Source organism: Mobula birostris, chromosome 13 (assembly GCF_030028105.1).
Source record: "Mobula birostris isolate sMobBir1 chromosome 13, sMobBir1.hap1, whole genome shotgun sequence".
In the NCBI taxonomy this organism is placed as follows: Eukaryota; Metazoa; Chordata; class Chondrichthyes; order Myliobatiformes; family Myliobatidae; genus Mobula; species Mobula birostris.
In genome coordinates, this window is record NC_092382.1 from 101,701,425 (window position 1) to 101,719,244 (window position 17,820).

General features: G+C 50.5%; 2 protein-coding genes across 22 annotated transcripts in view; one reads left to right on the plus strand and one right to left on the minus strand.

Annotated features, from left to right (window-relative positions):
* Positions 1 to 4,306: 4,306 nt before the first annotated feature.
* LOC140208127 (C-type lectin domain family 9 member A-like) lies at positions 4,307 to 12,645 on the minus strand. The gene is made up of 5 exons (XM_072276610.1): positions 12,596 to 12,645; positions 8,666 to 8,995; positions 6,396 to 6,544; positions 5,623 to 5,687; positions 4,307 to 4,496 (listed from the first exon to the last, which is right to left on the minus strand). Exons 2-5 carry the CDS (start codon positions 8,766 to 8,768, stop codon positions 4,307 to 4,309), a joined length of 507 nt encoding a protein of 168 aa, XP_072132711.1. The 5' UTR covers positions 8,769 to 8,995; positions 12,596 to 12,645.
* Positions 12,144 to 17,820, plus strand: part of LOC140207214 (uncharacterized) — a 38,543-nt gene continuing 32,866 nt past the window's right edge. For 3 of the 21 annotated variants that reach the window (XM_072275594.1, XM_072275600.1, XM_072275598.1), the window contains exons 1-3: positions 13,035 to 13,263; positions 13,738 to 14,270; positions 16,731 to 16,850. In XM_072275594.1, the coding sequence (XP_072131695.1) occupies positions 14,204 to 14,270; positions 16,731 to 16,850 (187 nt within the window). In that variant the 5' untranslated portion in view covers positions 13,035 to 13,263; positions 13,738 to 14,203. Of the gene's footprint in view, positions 12,266 to 13,034; positions 13,264 to 13,737; positions 14,271 to 16,730; positions 16,851 to 16,967; positions 16,989 to 17,820 lie in introns of those variants that run through there. The other 18 variants (XM_072275601.1, XM_072275602.1, XM_072275605.1 and 15 more) reach the window with 15 other exon arrangements.

Below are 17,820 nucleotides of genomic sequence, written 5' to 3' on the forward strand. Positions count from 1 at the left end.
TTTCACTGCAGCCCCTCCCCCAGGTCTCCCATGGTTCCGCCTCCTTCTTCTACCACCCATTGTTTTCAGGGCTATGACGTCAATGCTTCCCCTCCTCCACCCCTTTGTCTTTCAAATTACTGGTCTTTCAACTGACGCGACAAGCATTCTTCAAATCCTTCCCCATCTTTCAATCTTCAGTCCTGACGAAGGGTTCCGGCCCGAAACGTCAACTCGTCGTTTCTAACTGATGCTGCCCATCCTGATGAGTTCATCCAGCGTACTGATAGTGCTGCTTTGACTCCACTATCTGTTATGCCATTCTGGTTTTCATCCCCTGCAACTCCACACCGACCCCCTTTTAATGACAAACCTTTCCACTGGGATCTTTGTTCCACCGCAGTTCAGGTATAAACTGAGAGAGTTGATCGCTGGCCCAGGAAATGATGGAGCTGCGCAACGTGGGCGTGGTGTGTGGCGGCCTCCAGACCTGAGTCTGTGCTGCCCCCAGTGTTCGTTCGGCAGAAGACAAGCTCTTTTGTGTAGATTGTAGATAGTCATAGTCATAGCCACAGTCATACTTTCTGGATCACGGCGGAAATTGATTTTCGTGACAGTTGCACCATAAATCATAAATGGTAATAGAACCATAAATAGTTAAACAGTAATGTGTAAATTATGCCAGTAAATTATGAAATATGTCCAGGACCAGCCTATTGGCTCAGGGTGTCTGACCCTCCAAGGGAGGAGTTGTAAAGTTTGATGGCCACAGGCAGGAATGACTTCCTATGACGCTCTGTGCTGCATCTCAGTGGAATGAGTCTCTGGCTGAACGTACTCCTGTGCCCACCCAGTACATTATGTAGTGGATGGGAGACATTGACCAAGATGGCATGCAACTTGGTCAGCATCCTATTTTCAGACACCACCGTCAGAGAGTCCATTTCCATCCCCACAACATCACTGGCCTTACGAATGAGTTTGTTGATTCTGTTGGTGTCTGCTACCCTCAGCCTGCTGCCCCAGCACACAACAGCAAACATGATCGCACTGGCCACCACAGACTCGTAGAACATCCTCAGCATCGTCCGGCAGATGTTAAAGGACCGCAGTCTCCTCAGGAAATAGAAACGGCTCTGACCCTTCTTGTAGACAGCCTCAGTGTTCTTTGACCAGTACAAGACATTCGGAGACATTCAAAGTACGTAGGTATCGTTCTGTTTTTTTTTTCTGCATTATTTGTGCTTTGTGCCGTGTACGACTCTTGGTATTGTGTTTTGCAGCTTGGTCCTGGCTGTATTCATGGGTATTCATATATGAAGGAATTACAATTAAACATACATTGAATTGAATGAAACCGTCACGTCCTGTAGAGGTCGCACCTTCCGTGGAAGAGAGTCCAATGATCCACATATCTGAAGCCCTCGTTCGGAAATCAACTCTTTAGCCCCATGTTAAATTGATTTTTTTTCTCTATTACTGCAACACCTGCGCATACATAACTTTATAGAACCACCTCCCCTTTTATATCGATATTACTGGTACTCAAAACGACCACATACCATCGAGTAATCTCGTTCTCGTTTATGGAACCACTTTCTGCTCACGCAACAAAGATAACCCGATCGCTACAGCTGGTCACATTTCCAACTTACAACCCCTTATTTCCTTCTGAGCTACAGAAACGTACTCAGTGCCAGAGACACCAATCCCCAGCACTCCGCCGTTCTAATAGTCTTGAATTGTGTATCGGACTCAGAGATTGTCCGTGTGTTTGTGTTCAGATGATGTGCAGGGAAGAGGAGAGAATTGGAAGAGGAGCAGGGTGGTGTTTATGGCAGCCGGGACGTGCTGGTGAGACAGCAGTCACTGGGAGGAAGCTGTGTCGAACCTAACGAGCGGCCTGTCCACACCGAACAATGAAGAGGCACAGAACCGAGAGATCGATATCCGGTGGTGGTGGTGGACCGGGGGTCGGGGGGCGGGGTAATGTAACATCACACGTCACCTTTCCTTATTCCTCCCCAATATTCCACCATCTCAGAGGATCTATCCTGGGCCCAACATATTCATGCAAACTCGAAGATGTCATGAGGACATTCCCCGGAGCTTGGTAGGCTGCGTCTTTCAATTTCAACCTCAGACTGCCAATTATTGTCTGTAACATACCTTCACGGAATGTCTGTAGTTGAAGGCCTCGGACTGAGCACTCTGTGCTCAACCGTATGAGATCACTTTCCTGTCCTCCAGCTTGTGATTTTACCTTTGGATTTCGTTCGTGTCCTCTTGTTTATTACGAGTCTGAGTCTCGGAAATTGTCTTCTCAACCATCCATAGCTCTCTTGTTACAGAAGAGATTACAACATCAGGAGCTTGAGAAGATACGGTCTTTCATTGAACACAAGCAAATGATCATTGGGATGATTATGACGTGTCGCCTCGCCGCCTGGTGTGGAGGCCGCAAACCTTCAGGTCGCAGGATGTTACATAGAAACATAGAAAATAGGTGCAGGAGTAGGCCATTCCGCCCTTCGAGCCTGCACCGCCATTTATTATGATCATGGCTGATCATCCAACTCAGAACCCTGCCCCAGCCTTCCCTCCATACCTCCTGATCCCCGTAGCCACAAGGGCCATATCTAACTCCCTCTTAAATATAGCCAATGAACTGGCCTCAACTGCTTCCTGTGGCAGAGAATTCCACAGATTCACCACTGTCTGTGTGAAGAAGTTCTTCCTAATCTCAGTCCAAAAAGGCTTCCCCTCTATCCTCAAACTGTGAGCCTCGTTCTGGACTTCCCCAACATCGAGAACAATCTTCCTGCATCTAGCCTGTCCAATCCCTTTAGGATCTTATACGTTTCAATCAGATCCCCCCTCAATCTTCTAAATTCCAACGAGTACAAGCCTAGTTCATCCATTCTTTCTTCATATGAAAGTCCTGCCATCCCAGGAATCAATCTGGTGAACCTTCTCTGTACTCCCTCTATGGCAAGGATGTCTTTCCTCAGATTAGGGGACCAAAACTGCACACACTGCTCCAGGTGCGGTCTCACCAAGGCCTTGTACAACTGCAATAGTACCTCCCTGCTCCTGTACTCAAATCCTCTCGCTATAAATGCCAGCATACCATTCGCCTTTTTCACCGGCTGCTGTACCTGCATGCCCACTTTCAATGACTGCTGTATAATGACACCCATGTTGTATGTGGATGTAGATTCAACCAGCGCCATGACGGTTAACCTCTCCCCGCCCCCCAGTATCCAGGACATCTTCAAGAGGGAATGCATCTAAAAGGAGGCATCCATTACAGATGCCCCTCACACCGGGACAAGCTCCAAGATTGTTTCTTACATCCGGGAAGAGACGCAGGTTACTGAAAACTCAACGATTCGCGAACATCTTCTTCCCCAGTGCCATAATATTTTTGAATGCATAAACTCCAACACCACATTTTTGCGGTATTTATTATCCTTTTATATTTTCCAATAATCTTACATATTTGCGCCATACTGATGCTTCAAAAGAACAAACCTCAAGTGGTAAATTCACAGTAATAAAAGAGAACGTGAATCCGGCAGAAAACATGCGAGACAGGTGGACAAGACATTTGGCTCTCTGGCCTTCATCAGTCCGGACACTGAGTACAGGAGACCGGAAGTCACTTTGCAGTTGTACAAGCCGTCGGTGAGTCCGCACTTGGAGTACGGTGTTCAGCTCTGGTCGCCCTGCTGTGGGAAAGAGCACTGAGCTGGAAGAAAAAAAAATGCAGAGGGAGATTTCCGAGGATGCTGCCAAGACTCGAGGGACTGAGTTATGGAGCGATGTCAGGAATTTTGAGACTTTATTCTGTGACGTTATAGAAGTGTATAGAACCAGAAGGGTAACAAATAAGGCGAATGCGAGCACTCTATTTCCCCAGGGCTGGGGTATCGAGAACATTAGGGCACATGATTAAGGTGACAGTAGCAGTAGAGAGAAGAGAGAGAGTGAGTGGGGTTAGATTTAGAAAGAAGAGTGGGATGGGGAGAAAGCGCTAGACAGGGAGTAGAGAATCAGGGGACAGAGATTGTGAAGAGACGGGAGAAGAGTTGCGGGGAAGGAGGCAAGAAAGCGAGGGGAAGGAAATGGGGATAAAATAGAGGAGGTAGGAGGGGGGGAGGGTGATAGTGTTTAGATGGAGCAGGGGAAAGAGAGGTCGGGAGGGCGAGTAAGAGGACGATGGAAGGAAGGAGGATAATAGGGTAGGGTCGAAGTGGCAGAGAGGGTGGGGTAATGACTGGCGGAGAGACATAAATGGGGCAGAAGGAGTGTATTTTCATTTGATTCAAGTCGGCTCCTCGGGCTGTTGACAGAGATCCTGGATCTTTTCAGGAATATCCAGGCACAAAGGGGCAGACCTCTCGCAGATGAAACGGTGCTGAGCACTGCAACGGCGAGACCAACTGAGTGATGGACATTCACTGCACTGGGACTTTCCAACGTTGATCTGGTACAGGACATGAGAGGCCACATTCCTATCAAGGAGGGATAAACAATCTGAAATGGGACAACGCAGCGCCAGCAGACAGTCCTGCGTCAGTCCCTAACATCACTGATACACCCCCTCATCATTGAACTATAGAAGACCCCGAAATCTCTCACTACTCCACTTCCCCAGCCAGGCCTGTATCAGTCTCCAGAATACTTCGACTGACACATTATTTCCCTGCACCCCTGTGTCAGTCCCTAAATTAATCTCTTGTCCCAGCCTCTCCCCACAGACCGGTGTCAGGCCCCAGAATAATCCCAGTAACCCACCTTCTCCCCACGACCCCGTGCCAATCCAACATTACTTTCATTGCCTCTATCTCTCCCCTCAGCCTCGTGTCAGTTTCCGGAAGAGCCCCACAGATCCATTGTCTTCCCACGGCTCCGCGACAGCGCGCAGAATATACCTGCATTTCCCACTCTTACTCCACAGCCCTGTACCAGTCCCCAAAGTGATCCCACTGCCCAACCTTCTCCGTCTAGATATTCAAAACACTCCCGCTTTGCACTTTCCACCCACAGTCTATGTCAGTCCACAAATTAATCCAACTGCTTGCACTCTACAAAGAGCCCGTGTCTATCCCTGAACTAATCTCATTGCCCAGTCTTTCCCTAAAGATCTGTGTGAGTCCCAGATTGAGCCTGGTGCCTACTATCTCCACACAGTGTCCGTTCCGAAAATACCCAACTGACACATTTTTCCCCACAGATCTGTGCCAGTCCCCAAACAAATCAAACTGCCCCGCTCTCTCCCCGCAGACCCATCTCTATCCCCATAATACCCTCACTGGGCCACCCCTCACCACTGAACTCTGCCAGTTCGCAGAAGCTCCCCTTATCCCACCTCCGCCACAGACATGAGTCAGTCCCCAAGCACCCTCCATTTCCCCAGTCTCTCCCCATAGACCAGTGCCTCTGCACAAATGAATCCATCGGCACACTCTCTCGCCACAGTCCTGTGTGCGTCCCGAAACAGATCCCACTTCCCACAAGCACGGTCCCAGTCCCAAAACTAAACCCACTGCACAGTCCATCCTCGCAACCTGTGTCAGTCCCCAAACTAATCCCATGGCCCACACTCGCATCAGAAACCTGAATGACCTGAAATCTCACCCGGGTTTGCATTTTCCAATCCAGTACGAACTGCCTTGTTCGCGGAGAGCTTTGTTAATAAAATTCTGTGAAATTAAAGTGTGATCAATTTATAATTGAAATCAGGAACAATTTAAGGAGTGCCACTCTAAGTTTGACACCGGTTGTGCGTGAGGTAAAGGTTTGTGTCTGACGCAGGGAGTTTGTTATAAGACTATGTGGAGGGAGCTTCACTCTGTATCTGATCCTTGAAGTGTGTGATAAGACTATGTGGAGGGAGCTTCACTCTGTGTCTGACCCCGGGAGTGTGTGATGGGACGCTGTGGAGGGAGAGTCCCTCGGTGTCTGACCCCGGGAGTATGTGATGGGACGGTATGGAGGGATACTCACTCCGTGTCTGACCCAGGGAATGTGTGACGAGATGGTTTGGAGGGAGCTTCACTCTGTGTCTGACCCCGGGCATGTTTGATGGACACCGACTGGAGGGAGTTTCACTCTGTGTCTGAACGCAGAGGTGTGTGATGGGACAGGGTGGATGGAGATTCACTCTGTACCTGACCCCGATAGTGTGTTAAGGGACGAGTATGCAGGGAGATACACTGTGTATCTGACCACGGGAGTGTGTCATGGGACGGTGTGGAGGGAGATCCACTTTGTGCCTGACCCCGGGAGACTGTGACGGGACGGTGTGTAGGGCGATTCACTCTGTATATAACCCCGGGAGTGTGCGATGGGACGGTGTGGAGGGAGATTCACTATAGCGTGGATATAACTTCCGTGGATATGACACATACCATTTCCTCTTTTGAACTGATTTCAAAAAGGTTTGATTCAGATTTATCACAATATTCTTTCGCTGCATTATAATATCTTGCAAATGTGGATATAAAATAGCAGCTGTCTTCATTTCCGATCCAGTCCTGGGGACATGCTTGCTCTGGAACTGAGAAAAAAAGAACAGTAAATGTCCCTCCGTACGCCCAATACATCCGCCGGGAGTCAGACACAGAATGGGGATCCCTCCACACCGTCCATCACACACACATCTGCAGTTAATTACAGAATTAATCTCCCTACAATACCGTCCCATTGCACACTTCCGGGATCAGAGATACAGTGAATCTCCCTCCACACCGTCCCGTCACACACTCCCGGGGTCAGGCATGCAGTGAATCTTCCTCCATGCCGTCCCATCACACACTCCCGGGGTCAGACACAGAGTGAATCTCCCTCCACACCGTCCCGTCACACACTCCCGGGGTCAGACATGCAGTGAATCTCCCTCCATACCGTTCCATCACACGCTCCTGGGGTCAGACACAAAGTGAATCTTCGTCCACACTTTCCCAGCACACACTCCCGGGGTCAGACACAGAGTGAATCTCCCTCCATACCGTCCCATCACACACTCCCGGGGTCAGACACAGAGTGAATCTCCCTCCATACCGTCCCATCACACGCTCCCGGGGTCAGACACAAAGTGAATCTCCCTCCGCACCGTCCCAGCACACACTTCTGGGGTCAGACACAAAGTGAATCTTCGTCCACACCGTCCCAGCACACACTTCTGGGGTCAGGCAAAAAGTGAAGCTCCCTCCAGCCGTCCCAGCACACATTCCAGCGGTTAGATACAGAGTGAAGGTCCCTCCACACCGTCCCATCACACACTCCCGGGGTCAGACACAGAGTGAATCTCCCTCCATACCGTCCCATCACACGCTCCTGGGGTCAGACAGAAAGTGAAGCTCCCTCCATACCGTCCCATCACACACTCCCGGGGTCAGACACAGAGTGAATCTCCCTCCATACCGTCCCATCACACGCTCCTGGGGTCAGACAGAAAGTGAAGCTCCCTCCAGCCGTCCCAGCACACATTCCAGCGGTTAGATACAGAGTGAAGGTCCCTCCACACCGTCCATCGCGAACACCAAGTGTCAGGACACCTGAAGCCGAACATCTCCTTACCATGGAACCTCCTATTTTCCTAAGCTCCAGGAGTCTCTTAACTGACCCTGTCGTTTCGCCTCCAGCACTGCTCGCCGGCAGCCCATTCCACGCACTCTCTACTCTCTGCGTAAAAAAGTAACACCTGACATCTCCACTGTACCTACTTCCAAGCACCATAAAATATGCCCTCACGCGCTAACCATTTCAGCTTTGAGAAGAAGCCTCTGAATGTCACGATCAATGCCTCTAAATTATCTTGTACACCACTATCAAGACACTTCCCATCCTCCGTCGCTCCAAGGAGAAAAGGCCGAGTTCACTCAACCTATTCTCATAAGGCATGCTCCCCAATCCAGGCAACATCCTTCTAAATCTCCTCTGCACCCTTCCTGTGGTTTTCACGTCCTTCCTGGAGTGGAGTGCACGGTACTGGAAGTGGGGTCTGACCAGGGTCCTGCATAGCTGCATATTAGATCTCGCCATTTTTAACTCAATCCCACGATTGATGACGGCCAATGTACCGTATGCCTTCTTAACCCTGAGCCAACTTGGCTGACTGGATCCCTAACACACTTCAGGGTTCAGAAGTTGAGTGAAGCTCCCTCTGCATCTACCCTTTACAAACTCCTGTGGTCAGCAACACAGTGATGCTCCCTCCGCAACTTCTCATCACAGAACCTGTTGCCGGGCACTGACCCATCATACTCAGCCGTGGTCAGACACAGAATGAGGCTCTCTCCCCGCGGCCGAACCACACACTCCGAGGATCAGACGCAGAGTGAAGCTCCCTCCACAGCGTCCCAACATACACTCTCTAGAATGTAACTGAGGGAACCTCTCTCTGAACCTTCCCATGACACCCCCACCCGTGGGGGCCAAGCAGATAGTGAAATTCCATCCACACCTTCCCATGGTACTCTCACTGTGTCATTCCCCTTCCACAACATCCAATCACTCAAAACGGTGTCATACAGCAGCTCCCTCTGCACTATCCCATCACTCACTCCCGGAGTCAGACACAGACTGAAGCTGTCTCTCCGCGATCCCATCACACACTGCCAGAGAGAGGCACTGCTGAGTGATGAGGAGCGGGTTAAAGAGGGAGATGATGCCTCACCTCTTCTGCTGATCAAAAAATCACAGATTTGAGCCTTGGTTTCGTTGACGGATTTGTACTTCGTTTCCATGTCAGTGAACTGGTGACGGAGTTCAGTGCGCATTCGTTTGAGAACGGACAGATTAGAGCTGAGAGCAGAAATAATCTTGACACAGGTTCTCTGGGAGAGATCCAGGTAGGAAATCTCAGATATCTTGGATACAAGAGTTGAGTTTAACTCATCAAATTGTAGTCGACATTGGCGCTAGGTCCTGTTCATCTCGTGAGAATCTTCCCGTTGGAGCTGATTGTCTACTTCGGAGGTGATCTGAGACTGACAAATCTGTGATACTGAGAGAGATGGGGAACGATGTTCAGTGTTCAGAGTGTGTCAGCGTCAGGCTACCGAACTAGTCACAGAGAGTACCGTGTCACTGTCACGGTGAAGTGTGTCACAGAGATGGGTGTACTGGTGGCACAGTGAGGGGCGGCGCCGCCACCGTGAGGGTCGATTCTGTGTGGCGCTGAGGGGTATATCAGTGTCCCGGTAAAGGTATTTTGTTTTTGTTACAATGGGGTCTGCGTCACAATCGTGGTGATGGTTGATTCCCTGTCTCAGTGCGGGATTTGTTCGAGTTGCTGTGAGGGACGTGGTGGTGTCACTGTGACAAGCCTTCTTTTTCTGTACCGGCGGAAGTGTAACGGGTCAAAATGAAGTGAATCTCGATGTCACGGTGGGGGATATGTCAGAGTGAGGACTCTGGTGGTGTCACGGTGAGTGCAGTATCTGTGTCATGGTCTGGGGTGTGTCTAAGCCACAGTAAGAGGCATGTCATGGCCACGCTGGGTGTGAGGGTGTCATACTGAAGTGTGTGTCGATGTCACGGAGAGTACTATATCGGCGTCATTGTCAATTTAGGTGTCGGTACCACACTGACGGGTTTGCCTGCGTCAGTGTGAGGTGTAGGTAATTGCCTCAGAGTGCGGTACATCGTGCTATGTTGAGGGACAATACTGTCCCGGTAAGCGTGTCGGTGTCATTGTGAGGTGTGTTTCGATGTCGCCTTGATGAGTTTATCATCAACAAAGAAAAACGTCCTTGTTTCGTTTTGTTAATTTCTAACTATATGAGTTTTAAAACTGTTTGATGTAGAATTTGTATTGCACTGGGGAATATCTTGTGTTTTTTTTTTGATCGTACAATAAAATAGCGTTTTCTTTTCCTTTTCTTTCATAATACCTTTTGTCTTTTTTACTGAGCCATTTCTCGTATTCCACTTCTTTTTTCTTGAAGTGCCATTAATAGTTGCTTATATTTGTAAATGAATAATAATATCGATTGGCGCTTACTCTTTTCTCTCATTTTAGAAACTGCAACATTAAGACGTCTTATTTTGTTGTATATGTCAATTTTTCGTGTTTTTCTGTTTTTGTTATATTGCAGTGTTTAATTTCTTTTGAGTTTTGGGTGGTTCTCTTTTCAACGTATATCTTTTGAGCTGCCTTCTGCAGAAATGGAGGCAGATTTAGTGTTCGTTTATTCTCTAGCCTTTTCTTGGACTAGTTTCGGGACTTTGTGGGTGGAGGGTAAAGGATTTTTACTATTAGTTTTTTCAAATGGGCTGACTTAGAACTACAAAAATGTCTGCACTGTCGCGCTTCCAGTTCCTTTTTGATTTTTTGTTCCTCTTCCGATTTCATGAGTTTGCATTTTGGTTAACTTTTTGCACACCAAAGAGTTGATTCTAGGAACATATGGTTCAGACCATTAATTTTGTTTATTGGAATACAAACGGTTTAAACCATCCGATTAAACGGGAAAAAAAGTATTTTAAAGTATTCCATAGATTGAATGCTCATATTATTTTTGCACAATGAACTCATTTGAGGGGAGAGGATAATCAGCTCTTCTTTAAGTTTTGGAAGGAATAGATCACCAATCCAACTCTCAGGCCACAGTCTAAGGAGTTTTTTATAGATTCCTCAATTATATGTGTACATCATGACATTTTTTTCAGATCGGAATGGCAGATTTTTGGTAATTACTGGGTTACTTTTTAATTTAAAAAATCGTTATGTTTAATGCCTATGCTCCAATCGTGGATTATCCTGAATTTTTAAGCATTTATTTACTCCTCTCCCTAGTTTAAATGAGTAATATGTTGATAATGGATGGTGAATTTATTGTTGTTTTTGGCCCCCGATCGTATGCGTTTGGACAGGGCAGAGGTTCTCTGTCTCTCTATTTTCTCGCACCCCCACCTCTTTCTTTCAGCCGTGCCACAGAACCCCCGCACCCCACCTGACTCTGAGTTTCTGAGACCCAGGAATCCAGGAAATTCAATTAAATCCATCCCGACAGAGATTTAGCCATCGAATCGACTCTGCCGTTTCTCCGTTAGTGTGTTGCGGGACAAGGCAGAAGGGGCTTCACTCTGTGTCTGAACCCAGATCGTGAGTGTTTGTATAGCGCTGAAACTCTTCCTCCTTTCCCCTCGCGCCTGACTTACAATGGAGAACGTGATAGAACCCGACTGCAGTGATAAAAAATGGTGACGAGGGTGTACGAGCATTTCACGACCTGGCCAGCGGGTGGCGCCTTTCCTGGGTGCAGAACAGCCGACCGGTATAGTTATCAGATATCAGTGAGGACGGACAGACCGGGAAGAGAGGAAGGATGAAACTGAGGGTGGTGGAGAAAGGAAGAGGGTAGGTAGAAACAGCGGGCTAAGTGAGGAGGGCAGTGAGATGGAAATGCATTGGAGAGAGGGTGCAGAACTAGTGAGGGAACAGGAGAGAGGAGAGAAATTGAAGCAGGTTAGGGACATTCATGGGGGATAGAGAGGGACTGAGTGAGGCGGGCAGCGTGCGATACGGAGAGAGAGAGGGTAGATTGAGGGAAATGGACTCGGACTGAGAGAGAGGGCAGCAGGATGGAAAGAGAGAGGGAGAGGGCGGGAAAGGGGAAAGTAATAGGAGAGAAAAGGAAGGACGGTGGGGAGGGAAGATTGAGGGGAGAGGGAGAGGGAGTGGGAAAGGGGAAATGGGCACAGATGGTGAGTGGGCATCAGGAAAAAAGAGTAGGAGAAGAAAGCGGTAGGTAGGGAGAGTGAAGACTGAGGGAGGCCGGAGAGAGAAAAAAAAGATGCGATAGAGCGGGAGATGATGGGATGGAGAGGGGGAAGAGAAAGTTAGAGAGGTTTGGAGAGAGGGAGGGAGAGGCAGAGATGAGGATGTCACTTCTGGGGAAGTGGTGGGGGGAGATCGGTGAGCCGGATATGGAGAGTGAAGAGGGTAAAACGAGAGGGAGGAGGTGGACGTTGGACAAGGAAGGAGAAAGCGAGAGTGAGGGAGAAGCATGAGGATAAGGAGGGAGAGGGGAGGAAGAGGCAGATTGAACGGATAGCGCAGCGGGTGGGAGACTGAGAGAGAGGCAGATGGAAATGAGCGTGAGGATGTAAAGCGAGGGGAGAGGGAGACAGGGAGTTTGGAGGAAGACTCACAACGCGCTGGAGGAACTCATCAGGTCGGGCAGCATCCGTGGAAACGATCAGTCAACGTTTCGGGCCGGAACCCTTCGTCAGGACTGTAGAGGGAGGGGGCAGAGGCCCTATAAAGAAGGTAGGGGGAAGGTGGGAAGGAGAAGGCTGGTATGTTCCAGGTGAAAAACCAGCAAGGGGAAAGATAAAGGGGTGGGGGAGGGGAGGCAGGGAGGTGGTGGCAGTAAAGGTGAAGAAGGAATAAGGGAAAGAAGGAGGCGGAACCATGAGGGAGGTGACAGGCAGCTGGGGGAGGGGGCAGAGTGGAATTGGGTAGGGGAGGGAGGGGGAGGGAATAACACGAAGTTGGAGAACTCTATGTTCGTATCAAGGGTGGAGGAAGAGGTAGAAGAGACGAAGTGGTGTAATGAATAGGAGAGGGAGGTGGAGAGGATTCCACTCTGGCCCTCACCTTGCCGTGCGCCGTGCCGTGCCGCGATATTCCCCTCCGGATTTTCCGAGTCTTCAAAGAGAGGCAGAGACACAGAGTGAGAGTCGGCAGGTGCGGAGGATTGGGGACGAGGCGAAATTCTCCCCATTGTTAGCCACCCCGACACCCTTCCCAGCTCCTATGTCCCCCTGCTCACCACTGTATCCCGTCAATCTCCCCATCTTTTTTCAGAACTACATCCTGCTTCCGAGCGAGGGAGACATGAGATTGGGAGAAAGACTTTCTCGCCTGTGTCTTCAAGGCCCATTTCGACCCTATACTCCACTCCTCATCTTCACCGACAGGGGTGGTTTAGCGCCCCTCCTTCTATCGGAATAACACCATAACCATCGCTCCTCTACCTCCCAGGATCTTACCTCCTTCTGTCCTTTTGCCCTTTGTCTACCCCTCTCGAAACGATAATTTCCTCCCACCCATCTCTACCCTCCACTTCCCTGCCATAAATCTACCGCTTCCAATAACTCTTGCACGTCCCTCCCTCCCCCCTCTCCACTCCCACATCCTATCCCATCTGCAGCCGCATTTCCCCCTCCCTTGCAAAACCCTCCCCTCTTTTGCTTCCTCTCCTCGCGTCTCCACAGAGAACAGCGGAGGATAATTGGAAACCCATCCTGCCACCGGGTTACAAAGTAAGGGAGGTGCGCAGGGGGGTGGGCAGGGTTTTCTGGGAGGGAGGGACAGATGCAGCGAACGGGAGATATAGATAGGGAAAGAAGGGGAGTGAGGAGGGAGGGTGGTGGAAGGGGTGGAGGGAGGTGTGGGATAAAGAGAGAGGGATTGAGGAGGTTGGGGAGTGGGGAAGAGGGATCGGAAGAGAAAGGTGAAGGGCTGTTACCAATATTCAGGACAATATAAACTTTGCATGAATGACACAAATCGCTCCGACATTCGTTACACCCGCTTCTCTTCTCGAAATCCCTCCTTCCGTGCCTTTCCTTTCTCTCCCCCTTCGACTAATCTCTCCCTCCACCGTCTATATCCTTTTCCCTCAACCCTCCCGTTCTACACTCCTCTTTCCTCTCTGTACCGCTCTCCTAATCCTCCTCTCCGCTTCCCCCCATTCTCTCTCTCTCCCTCTATTCTTCCCGTTCAAACGCCTCCAGGTTTCTCCCTCTCTCTCCCAATCTCATCGACTTCTAAGTTCGCACACATATACCTCGTCCTCTCCGGTTTCCCCGTCTCCAACACTCTTATCTTCCATGCTGTCCCACCTCTCTCCCATCACTCCTTCTTCTCTTATTCCCTATAACCTACTCAGTCCACCATCACACAGTTCCCTCATTCTCTCTGCTGACCCCCAATCTTCGCTTCTCTCTCCCTCCACCACTTTATCCCCACTCTCCCGACTCTCCGACCCCCGCTACTCTCATCTCTCTCGACCATCCTCTTCCACGCCCTCAAACTCTCTCCCCAACACTTGCCGCTCCCCCCGCCCCGGCTCTCGGTTCTTCTACTTGTCAGCTATCCATCTGGAGCTGGTGTCGGTCTGATTCTCCTGTCAACACGGGCTTCCTCTGACAACGGTCGCTTCCCCCTTTGAGCTCAGAGACGCAGAGAATCGTCGAGAGGATGGACGACAGCCAGACTTACATGAACGTGAAGTTCGAAAAAACGGACACACAGTCTCCTTCCCGAGGTGAGTGGGGCAGAAAAAACGGACGGAGGGAGTTTCAATCCGTGTCGGACCCCGAGTGTGTGTGATGGGACCGTGGGGAGGGGAGAAAAGCTCGCCCTGTGAATGACTTCGGCAGTCTGTGAGGTGACTGAGTGTTAGCAGCCGCACTCTGTATCTGACCCTGGAGGTGTGTGATGGGACAACGTGGAGAGAACTTCACTTTGTGTCTGACTCCGGGAGTGTGTGATGCGACCGGGCGGAATGAGCTTCACTCTGTGTCTGACCTGGGGAATGTGTGTTTGGACGGTGCTGGGGGAGATCCACTCTGTGTCTGACGCCTGGAGTCTGTGATGGGACGGTCTGGAGGAATCTTCACTCTCCGGTTGATCCACAGGAGTGTGTGATGGGTCGGTATGGAGTGACATTCACTCCTTTCCTGACCCGGGAGTGTGTGATCGGACGGTACGGAGGGTGCTACACTCTGTGTCTGACCACTGGAGTGTGGGTCGAGACGGCGTGAAGGGAGATTCAGTCTGTTCCTGACCCTGGAGTGTGTGATGGGACGTTGCAGAGGGGGATTCACTCCATGTATCACCCCGGGAGTGTCTGCTGAGACGGTGTAGAAGGAGCTTCTCTCTGTGTCTGACCACCGGAGTGTGGGACGAGACGGCGTGAAGGGAGATTCAGTTTGTTCCTGACCCCAGGGTATGTGATGGGACGGTACAGAGAGAGGTTCACTGCCTGCCTGACCCCAAAAGTATGCGATGGCGCAGTACAGAATGAAAATCACTCAGTTTCTAACCTAACACTGTGTGACGCGTCGCTCCAGAGGGAAGATAACTGTGACTGGCTACCGAAGTGTGTGATGGCGCGGTGTGGAGGGAATTACACTATGCGTCTGATACCGGGAGTGTGTGACGGGACTGTGTTGGGAGACCCTCAGACAGTTTCTGACCCTCACTCTTCTGATCCAGGCTGAAGCTGCTGTATCGTCCCTGACCCCCAACGTCAAGATCCTCTCTGAGCCTCGGGTCCAGAGAGATGGAACTCAGTTCCATCTTTGCTCGTTTCACGGTGTTTATCTGATGACTCAATTCCTGTCCTGAGATCTCAGCGCGAAAGTGCCCTTAATCCCAACGGTTCCCTGCTTGAGGATAAGTCAGAGGGAAATCCTCGGAGAGCGAACAATGTAAGGGCGTCAGTGGGGATGGTGCGCATTGGGAAGGGCGGAGTGCAGGGAGCGACGTAGGAGGGCGGTATAGAAGGAGGGCCGGCGAATCGGGGTTGTGTGGGAGGATGGATTCCTATGGGAGGGGCGGTGTTTTTGCACTGTCGCAGTAGGCGCAGTGTGGTGGAAATGTAACTGCAGAGGGAGGGCTGATGGGTCGAAGGAGGGAGAGCGGTGGGATGGCAGATGTAGGAGGAATGCCGGGGGGAGGCGGTGATGAGGGAGTACTCTGTAAAATGTTATACTCCTCTCTCTCCCCTTTCAAAACCCAAAATCTCTCCTCTCTCTCTCGCCCTTTTCTCCCTTCTCTCTTCTCTCGATCCCAACACAAGCCATATCCCTTCCCTCTTTTTTCTTCCTTTCACTCCCACCCACTCTTTCCTTCTTTTCCCCTCTACCTCTATTTGCCCCCTTCTCGTCCACGCTCGCCTCTCTCGTCCTCTCTCCGCTTTGTCCCTTATCTCAGTCTCTCATTTCCCCTCTCTCCATTATCTCCGCATCACTGCCCCTCCTCTTTATCGGCCCCTTCCCCCCTCTCTTTCTCTTCCTAGCTCCCCGTCCCCTGTAACTCACACTATCTGTTCTACTTTCACTCTCCCTCCCCCGTCTCCACTCCTTCTCACACTCTCCATCTCTCTTTCCCCCCTCTCTTTCCTCCCTCTCTCTGCCCCTCCCACTCACTCTCGCTCGCTCTTTCTCCCCACTCTCTACCCATCTCTCAACCTCTCCTTCCCCCTTCGCCATTATCTCTTCCCTCTCACATTGCCCATTTTCTCAATATTCTTCCCTTGTCACAGTCTCCCGGTCTCCCACACGTGCTCTCCCCTTCGCACTCTTCCCTTCTCCTTCGCACACTTGGTCTCTTCCGCCTTGTATGTCCCACTTCGATCACGCATGTCTCAACCACCCCATCGATCCCTTTTACCCTCCCTCCGCTTCTGTCTTCCCTCACTCCTCCTACTGTCTCTCATCCCTCTCTCCCCTTCGTTTATCTCCTCTTTCCATACTCTGTCTTCCCCTCTCTCACAGTCCACCATTCTCTAACATTTTCGCCCACTTCGATCACGCATGTCTCAAGAAACCCATCGATGCCTTTTACCCTCTCTCCCCTGCTGTCTTCCCTCACCCCTTCTGCTGTCTCCCATCCCTCTCCCCCCCTCGGTGATATCCTCTTTCCCTACTCTCTCTTCCCCTCTCTCGCTGTCCCCCCATTCTCTGACACTGTCTCTCAATTCTCTCGCTATCTCTTGCAGACGGTCTGAACTCCACCTTCTCAGAGCTAAACATTAGGAAAGACGAACCCCCCATCAATGAGGATGAGGATCCTCCCTTTGCCTCGGGATGCGGTGAGTTGCCAATCACTGCACAAACAGGTCAGATTCCTCGACAATGACGTCATTCCGGAGGGATGACGTGTCAGGTGCTCACGTGTCCAAATAAGTAATGCATCCGCCTCGACCGCATCTCTGTCAGCTCGTTCGATAGACTGACCACCATCTCGGTAACAAAAGGTTGTCGATCGGTTCCCCAACTAAATCTGCTTTCCCTTCTCTCCTTATTCCTGTGCGCTCTGGTTCTCGATTCCCCAAGTTCAGGGAAAATAACTGTGTGCATACACTCTGTTTGTGCCCCTTGTGGCTTTAGAAGACCCTGATAGGTCACCTGGGCGCTACAAGGTATAAAGTCGCAACCAGCCCAACCTCTCTTCATTACTGAGTCACTGGAGTCCCGGCAACATCTTCCTCTGCACTCTTTCCGGTTCGATTGCACCTTTCCAAGAGCAGGGCGATCAAAGCTAATAACGTAGTCCTTGTGCGGCCTTACCGGGGTCCTGTACAACTGCAACATAGTCTCCCGACTCCTGTATTCAGTGCGCTGACTGATGAATGCCTGCGCGTCGGACGCCTTCTTCTTCGCCTTGCCTCCCTGTGACTCCACTTTCTGGGAACGGTGCTCCTGAACCGTATGTCACTCTGTTCAACAACACATCTCAGCGTTCCTCCCCATCATTGTGAATGTATTACTCTAGGCTGTCTTACTGCAAGACGATAGCTCGCACTTATCCGATCTAAGATAAGCGGAGAGCGGCCAGCGAGTGAATGGGCCAGTGTAGGAGTGGAGCTTTGAGGCTTTGGCTCAAGAAGTTCCGGCAGTTATGTCAGTTGGATTGTGCAGTCAAGTCAAACAAGATCGGAATAGCTCAGACACATCAGAAAGCAGCTGAATGGGCAATCGAGTTCAGGTGGCCAAACAGTTTGATCGGGCAACCGAAAATTGAACAGCTCAAACAAATAAAAAGAGGGATAGCTGAAGCAGAGCGGCCAGTGAAGGAGTGGCGCTTTG

What these genes read in the sequence shown, in the direction of transcription:
- LOC140208127 (XM_072276610.1), bottom strand. Translation starts at nt 8,768, where the DNA reads ATGCGCACTGAACTCCGTCACCAGTTCACTGACATGGAAACGAAGTAC. An exon ending in TCAGTTCAAAAGAGGAAATG is followed by an intron (nt 5,688 to 6,395) that starts GTATGTGTCATA and finishes TTAATTTCACAG; the next exon opens with AATTTTATTAACAAAGCTCT. An exon ending in ATTGGAAAATGCAAACCCGG is followed by an intron (nt 4,497 to 5,622) that starts GTGAGATTTCAG and finishes CCTCCTTGATAG; the next exon opens with GAATGTGGCCTCTCATGTCC.